At 40.3% G+C, this 16,649-nt stretch overlaps 1 protein-coding gene across 2 annotated transcripts in view; it reads right to left on the reverse strand.

The window, feature by feature from the left end:
• FREM2 (FRAS1 related extracellular matrix 2) overlaps positions 1 to 16,649 on the reverse strand; it is a 182,338-nt gene that overhangs the window by 23,708 nt on the left and 141,981 nt on the right. The window contains exons 13-17 of one of the 2 annotated variants that reach the window (XR_012900698.1): positions 16,066 to 16,224; positions 14,346 to 14,649; positions 11,850 to 11,981; positions 9,686 to 10,017; positions 1,055 to 1,165 (exon numbers count right to left, since the gene is read on the reverse strand). Coding sequence is in view for 1 of the 2 variants with exons in the window: in XM_025185589.2 (XP_025041374.2) it covers positions 1,055 to 1,247; positions 9,686 to 10,017; positions 11,850 to 11,981; positions 14,346 to 14,649; positions 16,066 to 16,224 (1,120 nt within the window). In the remaining variant the exon portion in view is untranslated. Of the gene's footprint in view, positions 1 to 1,054; positions 1,248 to 9,685; positions 10,018 to 11,849; positions 11,982 to 14,345; positions 14,650 to 16,065; positions 16,225 to 16,649 lie in introns of both variants that reach the window. The other variant, XM_025185589.2, reaches the window with a different exon arrangement.

Here is a 16,649-nt window from a genome sequence, read left to right on the forward strand (position 1 = left end):
AGAGAAGTCTGAGGAATTGGTGACCCGGTTTCTTAGAGACAAAGAGCAAGGTGACACCCCAGTCAGGTGATCACCCCAACCATTACCAACTAAGTGCCCATGTTTTGGCAAGGAAAGGGACAGGGACAAATATCTACATCTTAGCAAAGAAACAGCATGGAATTTCCTTCTTCACGTTGATTTGTTGTGTCCTGGGTCTCTGCTGGAAATGTTTGTCAAGAGGGAGAATGAAATTCAGAAAAGGAGAGACAAACACCCTCCTTCCCCCCTTCTGTCTCTAGCATCACACCTACGGTGGTGAAGGAAAACAGCCCTGCCACATGAGTCCCATAAAGCTGCGTCAGTCGACCCAGGTTCTGAAACTAAGTGCCTTGGTTTTCTTTATCACACTGTGTTTGGACCATCTGAAAACCTTTCCTAGACCTGAAAAAGTGCTAAGTGTAAGCTCAAAAGCATTTGTCTTTTAACAAAAGAAGCTGGTCCAATAAAAAATATTACCTTATCACTTATCTCTCCATTATACTTTAACATATGTATTATACCTATCATTATGGCATATAGCAGGCTTCTTTTATGAGACTTATGCGACCATTGACAATTAAATGCATGTGTTTTCCCTAAAGTTAAATTGCTTCTAACTGTGCAATATTTAATAGCTAGCAAAATAATGAATTTGTGTTACTTAAAAGTTTTATTACCCAAAAGAGCTTGTGTGAGAAGGGAATAGAAAAATAAAATAAATCCTAAAATTCAATCAATATGTAAGAAAAGAGGAATTTTATGATTTTTCATAGCTGATTGAAAAATATCACAGCACCATTCAATGCAATAACACATCTGAATACAAGCTTAGACTTTTAAAATCAGAGAATCTCTCTAGAATATTGAACAGAATGGCTGACCAATGGCAGTTTATTTGCAAATGATTATTTCACATGCATGCTACAAAGCAATATTTTTACATTACAATTGCTTCAAAAATTATTCTGCTACAAGCAACCTAAAGCTTCAGAAATAGAGTGAAAGTAAAAATTAAGGATGTCTGAATACTTACCACGGAGCTCTGCTTCAGGCGGGCTGCCAATTCCATCCTTCCACAAGATGGCAGTGTCATACACAAAAGTCAGCCGAAGTTCAGACTGTAGGTCAAAATGCTGCCAGCCACCTACACCCACAGGTGAATGGAAAACATAGGAGACATACAAGGGGACTCGCAAGGTCACGTAGGACTGCACTAGATTGAGGACCTATAAAGACCAAAATCAGTTACTTCAGGGGGTAGCCGAGTTAGTCTGTACAGGATAAACTTAAAAAACAACAAAAGGTCTGGTAGCACTTTATAGACTAACAAAACATGTAGATGGTATCATGAGCTTTCGTGAGCGCAGCCCACTTCTTCAGATGACCGGTCATCTGAAGAAGTGGGCTGCGCTCACGAAAGCTCATGATACCATCTACATGTTTTGTTAGTCTATAAAGTGCTAACAGACCTTTCAAAATCAGTTAGTTAGGTAGTGGGTCAGTGCTGGCCCCGGGGAGGTGTGGGGCCTGGGACAAATCACCCTGTATGGACCCCCGTAACATTTTATACAGGTGAAATCTGGTATGGGGAGCAGACAACAGTGCTGGGGAGCAAGAGACAATGGCAAGTTACAGGGTGGCACCAGTGCTGGGGTACGGGAACCCCCTGTACTTCAGGGATCCAGGAAAAGGGAGGGGTGCAGGGCGGAAGGGCAATGGATGGAGTCAGCCTGGTGCTAGTATGTTGTGGTGGCACTAGGACGTTGGCAGTCAGTGTGGCGGTGGGCGACACCAAGAGCCGGGGTGGAGTGAGCTGGAGTTGTGGCTGTCAAAGGCTGAACCGAGTCCCACAATGCTGAACAAGAAAAAGAAATATAACAAACATTTCCTGACTGTGTCAGCCTGATCCTCACTACCATCACGAGCCCCCCAAACCCCTAACCTCGCACCTGTCCCTCTCCCTGCACACACATACACACACACACACACACACACACACACACACACACACACACACACTCTGAAGTGTGCACCCCCAAAGCAGTTGCCCTGATTTGCCATACCAAAGGTCCGTCTCCGTACATGGTAATGAAATATAGTCTAGTACAGACAGTACTAATGCATAAGCAAAAAAACAGAAGTTATAGATCACTGATATAAGCGGGGTCAGGGTAAGCTCTACCCTGACATCTGGTGGTGAACTGTTGTGAGTGGTGCAAAGAGACTTCAGGGGCTGATCCCAATTTGCATAGACACACCCACCTCGTCTAGTATGTGCTCACAGCAGCCCAAATGGTCACTTTGGCCACTGTGGGATCCCCAGTCTCTCTGTTATTGAGGCAGGGGGGATAAAAGTGTTGTTACCCTGATTATGCCATAAAAAAAACCCAACAACCCCAAAAAACTCCCCAACACAACCCACCCTTCCTTTTGTATTGTCTCCTATCTTCTTGTGAAGTCATCCTCTAAAAAGGATTAGTATTTTGAACTCTAGACCATCTGGACACTGATGAAAAGTAGAGTCTCTTCTTTTTTCTCCTGTTTTAAAAGATATCCTTCTTAGTAAAAGGCCTTTCCAAATGTTTGTATTTAAAATCCGAGCTAAGAGTCAGCAAAAGCCTACATGGGTCATCCAGCTACGTGACTCACGACAGCTCAATTACTACTTAGCCAGTCTTTATAATCTGGTCTACAGATAAAAACAAACTTGCCTCACGGTTCAAACTATAATTGGAAAATATGCTTATAAGGTGTATGGCATTACTAGTACCTCACAACTAATCTTGAAATATGTATTTATGAAACCTAAATTACAATGCAATAAAGTTGCCTCACAGCTAATCGTAGATGCTGCAGTCAGTTAAGATTAATGCTCCTTTGTTGGTTCTGAATCAAGAAAAGAGATTTCCTCTCTAGGTTTATTGAATGCCAAGAAGTTCCTAGACAGAAAATGTTGCTCCTTCAGTCAACTATGTATTACACAAATAAGTCCAAGTTCACCCTGAGGTAACGCCATTTACTTCAATGGAATTACCATGGACACAGATTTGGCACATTGTTCCAAGGCAATAAAACAGAATATTCATTTAGGTTAAGACAAACACAGTCTCTGGTATGGCTCCATAGAGATTTGATTTGCCTTTGATTCAGGGGTAACCTTGCATTTCTGACATTTCCTGGCACAGTGTCAGGATTCAAACCCATTTGCTTGTATAACTAAACACCTCACTATCTGGCAGGCTAAGTGGCCTTATCCTGATATTACATATGAGTTTTTGTATTTGTACTCATATTACATATGAGTTTTTTTTTGTATTCCATTTACATGTTTGTATAGCACCCTCCCTCCCAAAAAAGTCTTACAGTTAGTATGTGATGAGGGGGGTTAAAACACTCTACTGTATCCAGAAGTGCTAACGTGGAAAAAAGGTTTGACATATATTCAATTACCAGTTGTAAAAAAAAAAGCACAGACCAATATTTTACTTTTTCTATTACACCTTTCTCTGAGCTGTATGCACCAATGTCAGATATCCATGTATACTGTATATGAACTAATTAATGTAATCTCTATGCAACAATATAAACTTGCATTCCTCCTTCTCCCCCTTAAATCTACAGGACACAGATCTCAGTACTGGAGACCATTCATTTCTACTGATGGAACTAAGTTTGTGGGTCCCTGTTGAGTGAAAGCCTACGCTTTCCAGTGTTACAGAGCACTGACAACAAGTTGACTTGCCAGTGAACAGAATCCAAATATTTCTGGTTCCAATCTGGATAGAAAACTAACAAATAAAGAAATTAACTAACCATTTCCTGTAGTTTGAGAAACCCCATTTTTCCAGTTCTGCTTGGGATATACCATTCACTTGAATATGGAAAACATTTCTTCCATTGTGATATTTCCATTTTTTAGCACTGTGTCTATAGGCTAATGAAAGCTGTTCCTATTTTAACTTGATGTGAGACTTATGAAAGAAGGAGGCTAACTGAGAGCTATAAAAGTAAAGTATCAGTTAAATGTTACGGAGACACAGAACAGGTGCATTATATATCTATGTATTCCATACCAGTAAACTCAGCAATTGCTTTATCAGAGTTTTATTCATTAGCAGTAAAATAATATAACATCTGGAATAATTTCTCATAACGTTGTATGACTTTTAACCTTACACTGCTGAGGTAGCTATACACAGCTCACTGTGGGTGCATCTACACTGCAGAGCTTAACTCGAAATAAGCTACGTAAATTAAGCTACGTCAATTGCGTATCTTATTTTGAAATAGCTTATTTCAAAATAGGGAGCATTTAACATAGCACTTATTTCAAAATAGAGCACTCTTTCTCCTACTTCTCTTATTCCTTGTACAATGAGGGTTACAGGAGTCAGAGTAAGAAGTCCTCCAGCTTGACAGTATTTTGACACTGTTTTGAAATAACTGCCTGCTGTGTATATGCAGACTAAGTTATTTTGGAATAGTGCTAGTTATTTTGAAATAGTGTTGCAGTGTAGACGTACCCACTCATGCTCAAAGTTGAGAGAGGGGGCAGTGGGATCTAGGAAATTGTGTCTAATACTTTATAACTATGTGTCTATACTTTATAACCATACTATTGTGTCTATACTTTATAACCATGTCATGACTGGAAAACAGAACAGAGGAGCTGCTCCTATCAGTACAAGAAATGCATTCTACCAATACCTGATAAATCTACAGATAAATAAATCATTGTAACAGCTGTTTACAAAAGTCATTGCAGTGAGCAAAGTAAATTTTTTATGCCTTTCATCACTGTAGACAGTAGACTTACAAATCTCCTTTGCAATTTGAAATACCAGAATGAGCCTGAGGTCAGTTTCTGAACATTGACAATTCCCATGCCAGGATTACAAAAAGAAGAAACACCTCCCCACACTATTTCTACAGGTTACCTTTTGAACACTTTACTAGATAATACAATTATATTTCAGTGCCAAATCTATCACAGGACAGATTACATGAGAAAATGTACATCAGAAAGGGCATTCTCTGTTTCAGGTATATTTGAGGCATATTTTGCTCATAGTTTCAATCTTTTACATGATCACTGGAATACTAACAAGGACAGAAAAGGTGCATCTACACTGCATTTGTAGGACGAAATAAGATATGCAATTTGAGCTACGCAAATTGCGTATCTTTTTTCAGTCTAATTTTGAAATAAACTGCTATTCCGTGGAACGAGGGTTACAGGGATGTCGGAATAGAGACCATTATTTTGAAATCTATTTTGAAATAACGGGCTGGTTCAAAAGATGTGGAATAGCTAGATGTACCCTTTAAAGAGAACGTGTTCTGATTGGCATGTGTATAGAGCAGGAAAAATAATTAGAAGCAAGCAGCATTTCTTTGTAATATATTTCTCAGTGAAACAGGATCTTTAACCAACTATAATTTTGTCTTCCAAGTTGTCCTGAATTTGTTATTGCATTTGTGGCATATATCTCTGCGATTTATCCATGCAAGCTTAACAATGTTATCAACCACTTATTTACACAATAACAGTTTGTTAAAGTTAAGAGTCAGCCCCAGGAAGGGAGCTGGCCAGGTGAGTCAAAGGTGAAATGCAAAGCAGATTTGTTTAAAAGAATATGAATGGAGAGGAGAATGGAAGGCAGTCTTGACATGTGAGACCCTTTGAAATGTTTAACCTTTAACTTTGTTGTACAGCTGGTGCCCATGCATCCACAAAGTATTCACTTTATAAAGCAGTTTCTCTTTTCACCCCTTACTGAATTCACTTATTTACAAAAACAGCTGAGGAGAAAAAAAAAGACTTGTTATGGAACCTGGCTTGTTTAAGGAAAAATCACAAGTTGATTATGCTAGCTGAGCTTGAAAAACTGTCACAAAAATAGTCATTTCTTTTTATTTGCAACTTACACTGCTTAGCGCATTTATCAGGAAAACTAATTTGCATCTTTGAGGTGCAAAGCTGCTGAAGCTAGATCTAGTGATGATCGGAAAACACTTTTTTGTAGAATGAAACTTCATGAACTGCCATATACAATTCAAGGTAGTAAAGTGACAGCTTTTAAATGAATTTTTATATGGGCTATCTAAACAACTCAGCTGACACCATCTGCACTTTAAATATGAGCTGCATAGATGGGAAGGAAAAGGTTTTCAGACCCTGGCGAGAAGCAGACTCTTGTTTGCAAAGTGAAATACAACTGCTTGGCTGTATTCAATTATTTCAATTACAGTAGCTTCAAGCTACCAATCTGTACATTCAAGGGTTTTAATGTATGTTCTTCATCTTGTTTTTGGCAGACACTTTACTTCACTTGTTGTTGTTAATAACATTTGTTTGAATGATAATTTTCTTGAGTCACCATGTCAAGCCTGGTAATGGACTGGAACCAGAGAAAGTAAAGTTCCACAAATAAACATGTGGCCAGAACCACAAACTGTCTGGCTACAGAATAAAATTACAACAGGAGGAAACACAATCAGATAATACTTTATGCTCTATCAACTAAGTCCAGGCTGATTTTTCCTATATAAATTAAATATTAAAAGGGTCACCAACTTTTCTTAGACCTCCTTCCCCCATTTTTAACTTCCTTTCTTTTTAGTATCTTTCACAAAGCTCTTCAGAGTCATGAATTAAATAAGCTTCACAACATTGCTGTGACGTATTTAAGGAATGTATATGGGTAACACCCAACCTATATCTATTACTTGCAACTTCCAAGTGACTCAGATCTATATACTTAACTTTATATACCTTGAATTTCAGACTACTGGATTGTGGAAATTTGGCACAAAGAAAACTGTTGCTAATCATAAGGACTGACCTCAGTTTTAGCCAGAGAACAGTTCTAATTTAATCTGATGTGGTTCCAGGAGACCAAGGTCTAATTTTCAAAGTAGACTTGTAAATGTAGGTAGCTAAATCCACATTTAGACATTTAAGTAAAAGTGGTTTGGTTTTCAGAGGGGCTGAGAACATGCAATTTCCATTAATATCAGTTGTGAAATTGTACGTGCTCAGCCCCCCTGAAAAACTCTATGAAGTACTCTTATCTCTCTTTGCTTCAAGAGTGCCTGGTGGGCTGGAAAGAACCCTTCTTCCCTGGCATCATAACGACTGAAGGAATCTGTGCTCTCATCCTCACACAGAGCAGTCCCAGGACAGACTGTTCCCTCCCAGAGAGAGAACACCAAAAGAAAAGCTGTGGGCTTAGCAGCCCATCTGCATCATGTCTGTGGATGCCCCACGTAGTGTGGGAAATAAAACTGGGCAAGACCAGTCCACTGACAACACTGCCTCATCTCCCTCATCACGCACACAATACAGTCTTTTCACCAGTTGGCAAGTCACCTACCAATATGCTAACCTTGCACAAACAAGAATCACGACTTAGTAGGAGCAGTGGATGGTGTACTATTGTTAAAATGTTTTTGCCATTCCCTTATCTACTACATTCTGCCTTGCAGAACTCAAGCACAGTGAAAGCTGCAGTTACCAATTTTCGTCCCACAAAGGAGGATTATTAATTGCTAGCTGAAGGGGAAAAAAGCAACAATGGTGACAACTGCAGAGATAGAGTACTGACTAACTAGTCTCTCAGCTGGAGAGGGTCATGTGAAGATAAACACCAAACTCCCACAAGAATTAAAAATGAAGAAGGCAATGAAGTGTGTTAAGATGGGGGAGGAGGGCAATTCAGTTCAATATTTGCACCATACTCTTTTAACTACACCCTGCAAGGCACCGAACAATGACTTCATTGCTTCATGATCTCTCTCTCTCTCTCTCTCTCTCACACACACACACTTTTAAAAATCATGATTCTTACCTACAGTACAAAATGTTTCCTGAGCTTGAAGCAAGTGCCACGTTTTACCCTGAGTTAGAATATACAACTTCCTTTCATAAATATTCTAAAAATGAGTAGCAACAATGTCCCTTATTTTTTCCAGCTATATTTATACAGAAAAAGCATCTTATCTTCTACCAATCTACAATATTTGGCCTCATCCTTGAATTATTTACAAGTATTTTAAAATAGAAAAATATTACTAAAAACAATCTGTATGTCTTCCTTCTACGGGGGAGGAGGGAATAGCTTGATTAGGTTACAGGAGTTTTTCTGTGCTTGTTTATGTGTTAAGATCATATTGTGTGTGTGTGTGTGAGTGTGTATGTTTGAGAGAGAAGAAATGAATGTGTGGCTTTAGTGTGTATGTTGTATGTCTCTGCAGGAGCTCAGAAACTGCAGGAAAGCTGAGCTGAAGACATGAATTTGTATTTGGATCTGAAAGTGGGGGTCTGTGATCATTCTTATCGTCTAAGAATGAATTCTGCAGTCTAGGTCCATTCCAGTTTTGCATCCGAGACTCACGAGACTCCCAGTTCTTGCTGATAGTTTTAAGGTGGAGGATGTGGTTGCAAAGGAAGAAGGGAATTCCTAGGATGCTCCCATGGAGGTCTCTGAATATCCAAAGAGAGACCTTGAACTGGACTCTGTAATAAGTGTGAGGCCAGGCAGAGAACTGAATGGTGGGATGATGCATCCTCAGAGGCTTGCGTGGCTAAGCACATGGACTGCTGCACTTGGTGTTAGCTGTATATTTTACAGAGTATGTAGCATTACCCTAGAGAAGGGATGGAGGGTGCAGCAGTTATGTTGTTGTTTTAGACAAGATTTGGCCTTTCCTGTGAAAGAACAAGCTTACTCCTCACAGCCAGCAGTGCTCTATTCAGGGGTTGAGTTGAGGCAGTCTGGGCTTATGAAGCAATCTGTGGTACAGAAAAGTTCTGGGATGTGATTGTGCTGTCACAATGCCAGAGGAGATGCATGCCCCCCCTTGCCTCCTTCACAGTACTGCCATAGACTTGTAGAAATCCTTTCCCTGATGGAAACCTTATTCTCCTGCTTTCACCCTCCCTCCATTTTCCTGGCTCCAAATGATAACCACCATATGACATGTAAAACTGGTGGTGTTTCTCTGAGCTTCTTGCCGGAGGGGGTTTCTGTTCACTGATATGAAGCACACATTCTTCCTTGGAGTGCAGAGAAAGCTGTCTGCACTCACAACTCCTGCTGCTCCTGTGAGCAGGCAGAGTGCCAAACCCTAACCTCCCACATGGCAGCATAAAAAATTGCCATCAGCGTACAGGGTCAGCCTTCATTCCTTCCTCTTTAATGCTGCTTTAACAGGTCGTATTTTGTCTATATTTAATATTGCCCTACTTCAAAAGCTGTACTAGAAATGAGCTAAGATTCACTTGATTTCAAAACACAAGGTTTTCAGAAGGGCTTCACTCCACAGTAGGACTGAAGTGGGATGCCTTCTACTACACTTTTAAATGTAAAAGATGCAAATGTATTGAATGAAAACATAGCTATGCTGAAGTCAAGGGGAATTTTGCCAGTAGCTTCACTGTAGTCAGAAGTTCATCCATTATTTTTACAGGTATTTGGTGGTATTGATAATGTTATAAAATAATCAGGTTCAGGGCAGATCTATGGAAGAAAAGGTTTTAATTCTTAATTAAATGCTATTTGTAAGTCACTTATTATAGCACAGGTCAATCAAAGGGGAAATTACTGAACTGGATTAGTTCTTTTTGAGACCATTGTACAGAAAAGAAGTTAAAACGCGGTACCTGTCCATCTGTGCCAATGGTGCCGCCACAATCCGTGAGGAGCTCAGACATGTCATAATAGCTGACAAACTCCCATAAACAGGCCTCGAGGTTCAGACTGCGGTAGAAGCGTAAAGTACTGGGGCTTCTGATTGATGCACTGTATTGGTAAGGAATGGTCTCTCCAACCACATCGGGATTTTTGGTAGCATCAGTCAAGAAACCATGGTGAGTCTTCACTTCTGTGTAATCCAGCAGGTTGGAGCATTTATGGTTTCCAACCCTAGTTCCATCAGGGCTGAGGGTTAACTCAAAGTTGGACAGTTCCCTTGTGGAGATTACAGGTAACATGCCTGGAAGACATACCGGTAATTAGTTGCACCGTAACTACATTTTAGCAGTCAGTTCTAAATTTTGCCAGTCACCTTATACACTATAGCAGATGTGTTAGCCTGTGCTTTGAATCTGCAGGAGTCCCTCATTAGCCAATGCCCTTTAAATTTAAATGAAAATGGAATCCTTTACATTTTTATAGCAGAGAGATGTTCAGAAAGATGACATTTAGTAATATGAGACCTTGGTAAAAATTAAGTGCCTAAATCACTTTTTAAGTCACTTAAGTGCTTCTAAAATTGTACCTGAGATCTCATTATAAGATGTTATCCTGGATAAATTATGTCATAATGCATTCATTATATATTATTACAATTCATCATAAAATAAAAGTAATAGCTATTAAAATAAAAATTGCAAAATGCATATTGTGGTGCAGTTTTCTTGTTCTCTGGATTTATTTGTTTACTTATGAACTAACTAATTGATTTAATAAACATTCATGCAATTCAGTAAGTTTCCACTGTATGCATCACCATTCATTAAAATGCTTTTAAAGCATTTGTTAAAGACTCTTAAAGCCTCCATGAAATGTGTAAAACCAATTATATCATGCTTACAAATGAATAAACTGAGGTACATTTAGGGAAGTAACTTGTCCCTGGCAGGCTGCAAAACTGGAAAAAGACCTCTAGATGTCTGCTCCAGCCACTCTACATTGAAGCTAAATTTAAAAACTAGTTCATGCACAACTGTTGACAGAAGGTTGAGATGCCCATTGTACCAGTGATGATTCCATGTAACATAAACAAACTTCAAGTGGGTTGTGCCCACGAAAGTTCATGATACTATCTATTTTTTTTTTGCCAGTGTCTAAGGTGCAGCAGGACCATGCATTGTTTTTTAAGTTTTATCAATGAACAAGAATAAAAGGAGAACATCTTGCCGGAAACGGTGATGGTCACGTTTAGTGGCTGACGCCATGGCGGTTGAGTTTCATGCTCAGAGCTGGCGGAGTAAGTATCACAACTGGATTCAGGAGTCCAGTGCAGCGTTGGAAGAAGGCCAGAGTCAGAACAAAGCGGCAGCAGGCTAGGACCAGATCTAGAGCAGGCTAAGGCTGGTGGAGTTTGTTGCCACCATCAGGCATAGAAGGGTTCCAAGCCCTGGACTGTCATTGAGTAGTCTGAGCTGCTGAGTCTCTTGAAAGGCTCATATACTTGCCCTGAGAATTCCTAGATTGCGGATTGATTAGAGCCTAGCACAGCAATGATTCGCCAGTCCACGTGGTTTAATCAGACTCTAATTCAGGGATGACTTTTCACATCACATGTATATCACTATGACATACTGCACTATTGCAGGTTCAAATGACACATTCATGATATTTCTCCACTACTATAAACACTGAGGGTACGTCTAACACTAGCCCCCTAGTTTGAACTAGGGAGGCTAATGAGGGTAACCAAAATTGCAAATGAAGCATGGGATTTAAATATCCTGCGCTTCATTAGCATGTTCCCGTCCGGTCGCCATTTTGGAAATTAACTAGACTGGAATAACTGTCCGCGTCTACATGCGGCGAAGAAGCACAATTCCGAGATGGAATGAGGTTTAACTGTTAATTTGAACTAAGGGGTTTATCTTGGAATCTCACTTCTCTGCCATGTGTAGATGCGGGCAGTTATTCCAGGCTAGACAATTTCCAAAATTAGCGGGCTAGTGCAGACATACCTTGAGAGATTACACTGAGTTTCTGACTACTTAAGACACTTGCTAAAATAAGAGTTGAGGCATGACATGACAGCATTTTACATACACTCTGTGGCTTATGGATAAAGTTTTTACATACCATCAATATGAGGCATTGTGATGGTCAGTTTGATGAGATTAGCATAGTCTGGATCTTCTGGGCCAGTGTAGCGCAACTTGGCAGAGAATGGTTCTGCCCCAACCACACCTGGTACCCGGGGCTGGCAAAGACCTAATGGAAAAGTGAAAAAGCAACTTTACTTTTTGTGTTGAGGAAACATTATTTCACTCTGCCTTGCTCTAATCTTAAGTTTCCTTTTCACTGCACATACAGGCAGTCCCCGGGTTACGTACAAGATAGGGACTATAGGTTTGTTCTTAAGTTGAATTTGTATGTAAGTCGGAACTGGCTCCAGATTCAGCTGCTGCCACTGAAACTGACCAGGGGCTGACTACAGGAAGCCGGAGGCAGAGTTGCTCTGCCCCCAGCTTCCTGGAATCAGCCTGATCAGTTTCAACAGCTGCTGAATCTGGAGCCTGGGACAGAACAGCTGGGGCGCTGCCCGGTAGGTTCCCACAGGACCAACCCGGCAGCACCCCAGCTGCTGTACCCGAGGCGTCCTGCAACAAAAGCCTGGTCTGCTGGGGGGGGGGGGCACTAGCTGCGCTCCCTCCCCCCCCAGCAGACCAGGGAGACCCGAGAAAAGCTGCCCGAGCAAATGGACTAACATATGGACAGACAGACAGACATATTTCTAAAATACATAGTAAGATACTGAACTGTTTACAAATAATGAAAATGGTAATTCAAATGTCTACTTGTAAACTTGCAGTTAAATTTTCCTCATCATTCTGTCTTTGAAGGATTTACATTTGACAATACAAAATGCTGATGTAGGGGATGTCTACACTGCACACTAAGCCCATCTAGACTTTGACTCGGGTTTCAGTGGAGATGGCCCTTCCTTCCATATACAAATCAATCTGACTCAAGTTTGCAAGCACTCAAGATCCTGGTCTTAGGACTCTGCTAGAGGGGTAGGTGAGCATCTGACTCCTCCTGTGACTTGGGTCCAGTGCCTGTCATTTTGCAATGTGGATGCAGCTCAAACTGCAGACCTGAGTCAAAAGATCTGTGTTGAAGAGTATGGATGTATGACCATAACTGCGAGACTCAGGTCCAACAAAATAAGCCCAGATTTACAGGGCAACATGGACAAGCAAGCACAGGCTTGGAAACACTGAGTCCACAAGCTGTAGTCCCACAGGCTTGAGCTTACAATGCAGTGTAGACATACCCTTGATTCACTCTGGGGTGATGCTGGAGTAAAAAAGGATATGCTTACTCTGCATACTGAGCCCAGACACTAACTCAGGTTTGAGACCAAGTCTCCCTCCCATAACATACAAATCAAGTTGACGTAGGCCAGCAAGCACTCAAGACTCAGAGTCCTAGGACCTCAATCCCGCTGTGACCTGGATTCAAACTCTATCATGATGCAGCGTGTATGCAAGTCGAGTCACAGACCCAAGTCGCAACGTCTACATAGTGCTATTCAGCTGCACTAGAACATCAGGGTACAGCAATTATAAACTCAGATGTACAATGCAGTGTGGTTGCTCAAGCACAGACCTGGAAACACTGAGTCTGAAAGCTTGGGTACCACAGACCAGGGCTTAGTTTGCAAACATACCCTAAGGGCTCAGGGCCATCAGCTGCAAAAAGTTCACCATGACAGAAGTTTCCAGCACACAAAGGAGCTGTCTATAAATTACATAACACACTAGGAGATAAGGTGGGTCCTTATTTTGTGAGTTTGCTTCAGTGTTGCAACATGTTAGAAGAGGGTGGATGAAAAAAAATAACCAAAAATGCAATACATAGTTTATGGCCAAGTAACTAAGTGGACATTCTACAGATTCAAATCTCCAGATGCCTTACTCAGTAGCAATTAGAACTAGCTAACTGTAAATATTTAGCAGGAAAGAGCCAAGCACTTGGAATTAATGTGACAAATTCAAGTACAGATTAGACAACTTGATATCTTGTCTATTTTAAATGGTCTATTACACAAAATAAATAAAAGTTACTGTAGCACTAACGGGACCAGGGATGACAAAAAGAACTGTTATAATCTGAAATAGGATTTATATGATGCAACATTTTGGCATTCTGTTTCGACTGTCAACTACCACATTAAAAAAAATCATCTTTGATTTTAGGGTGACCTTAAACATTTTATCTGACTTAAAATATGAAAGACTGATTTGTCATGTGGAAGGCTATTTAAAGATGTTCAGCAAAGGGAAGAATTTTTTTTTTTAAGTTTCTTTCTGATGTGTACAGAAGACCTAAAAGATTTTTTTATCTTTCCCCATTCTCCCTGCAGCCTTCTCAATATATAGTTTATTTATTGTTTGTTTTTTTTACATTAGAAGTTCAGGTTTTATTGATGTTAGAAGGCTCCATGAAGGACTAGAGAATAGGCAATACTAAGATGTTAAAGATGTCACATAAATGAAGGCTGATTAAGTAAGAGAGAAAGTCATTTTTTGTGTGGGCTGTAAGTTTTGCTATCATTAATGGATACATTACCTTCCTCTGTGTTTATTGTTACAATGGGGCTCATGAGCTCCAGGCCTTCATTACCATCTGAATTCACAGCACGAGTTGCACACTGGACCCGAGAGCCAGCTTGAAAGTAAATGGAGTCCAGTGTGATTATTTTGGAGGAAGTGAAGAATGTATCAAAGTCAACTTCTTTCATGGGACTGGTCACACCGTCAGGGCCAGTGGGCGCACTAACCAGCCATCGGTATCGAGTCAGCGTGTTATTGATATTCTCACTGGCACATATTGAACCTGTCTTGTCATAGTCTGTATATTTAGGATTGCAAGCCTGTGGGAAAAGTCAGACAAGTTATAATGATCTTACCTATTTCATGACAAAGAAAGCAGTCGGGAAGTATGAAAATGCCCAGGAAATTCAGATAAAACTTGGCTTTAGCCACGGTGGAACAAAAGCACTACAAAAGCATCATATTAAAAGTGAAAGTTAAGGATAGAGAGCTACCCTGTGCTATCACTCAGTCTGATTTTGACCATTCCCACCTTTCCCTCCGCTCAATGTTCTAATCGCATATGTGTAACAAAACAGCATTGAAGTTTTTATGGTGATTTAAGAAAACCTTGTGTCACACAATACATGATCTGTGAAGGCTTTATTTTCTGAAAGATCCGCGTCTAGACTGGCGCTTTTTTCTGGCAAAACTCCGAGTTGGAAAAAAGCGGCAGCCATGCTTATGCAAATGAAGAGGGGGGGATTTAAATCCCTGCTTCATTTGCAATTGCGATGTGTCTAATTTGCATCCCTTTTACGGAAAAGGGATGCAGTCTAGACATAGCCTTTGAGTCTGGCCAAGCTATGTTTGGCCCAGGAAAGAGGAGTAGGAGGGTGAAAGATAGCTTTCTGTCATTGTTTTTCCCTCCAAACATTGATTTAGCCACCACCCACGTTAGAGCAGTTTCTGTACTACAGCTTATACTCACTTGTAACTCATAACAGCAGGAGCTGCCAAAGTGCAGCTTGTTCTCTGTTCACATTCCTTCCTGCACTCAGACATCCCCTGTACTAGAGAGTTGTCTGACGCAGAGTTGATTACACTGGGTCTATGCCATGCCCTATTAACAGGGAATCCCCTGCTGCCCTATCAAGGCAGATTTGTGGCAGGAAAGGGCTGGAACATGAGCTGAGAATCCAGCCTTGAACTGTATTGTATGCACACAAGACTCAAATTTGTATGTGAATTTTAATTTTGGCAGCTTGCTGACTTTTGAGTGTTTTTTTTTAGAAGTATAACTTTTAAAAAAATATGTTTATTTGCTATAATTATGTATAACCAAACTCTTTTTTACATGCAGTTAATGGTAGAGAAAACTATGTTAAAGTCAGATCAAAAATAGTATTTACATGTAGTTTCAATTTTTAACATCTACATTCCTATATTTCATAGGTTTTCTTTTACAAAAATGTTTTCATATTACTTACCCAAGCATCTTGTATAAAGAAAATATAGTAGCACACATAGTATTGGCAGTGAACAACTTTTCATGATGCAACACACATATCCCATCTTAATAAAAAAATACTTTCTAGAGACATTTATTATCTACCATCAGGGGGAAAATATTTGAAAAAATGGTTTTCTGTTTCCTAGTAGCCCTTCACCACTTCCCTCAGGAAGTTCCAGTTTCCACTGTTTCTTTGAAGTTACGCATCTATTAGCCTCAATCCTACTCTCGTCTTGATACTCACCGTGATACAGACAACAGGATAGCCAGCCACTGGACCAATTCTGTCTTTGGCTCTAGAAGTATCATCATATATCAAAAGGGATGCAACTTCAGGGACTGAAGGAAAGGTGACATCCGCCATGCTGTTCATTTCTTCAATATACACAATGGCCTTGGCTGTCTGGTAATTCATATACAAACACAAAAATTGTAGCACAGATGTACAAAACCAAGGCAACTGAAGGTTTATCAGGAAATCTTTCTTAGCAGCAGCAGCAGCAGCAGCAGCAGCAGCAGCAGCAGCAGCAGCAGCAGCAGCAGCATTTCTTAGCTTGTGGAATAGTGTCCCAAGGGAAATGACAGAATCACCACAGATTGAGTTATTTAAAACATCACATGTCTGGTGGGTCCGTGCAGTCCATAACTTCTAATAATGGCTACATCTTTGCCGCTTGAAAATTGGGAGCTAATAGTTCATATTTATGGCATTATACAGGGGTGACCAAGAGGCCTACTGGTGGTTCTCTAATCTGTGTCAGGCGCTCTTGTCAGGTCAGACATTCCTCATACACCTAAAACACTGTGGTCATGATATTTGCCCAAATA

Source organism: Pelodiscus sinensis, chromosome 1 (genome assembly GCF_049634645.1).
Source record: "Pelodiscus sinensis isolate JC-2024 chromosome 1, ASM4963464v1, whole genome shotgun sequence".
Classification (NCBI taxonomy): domain Eukaryota; kingdom Metazoa; phylum Chordata; order Testudines; family Trionychidae; genus Pelodiscus; species Pelodiscus sinensis.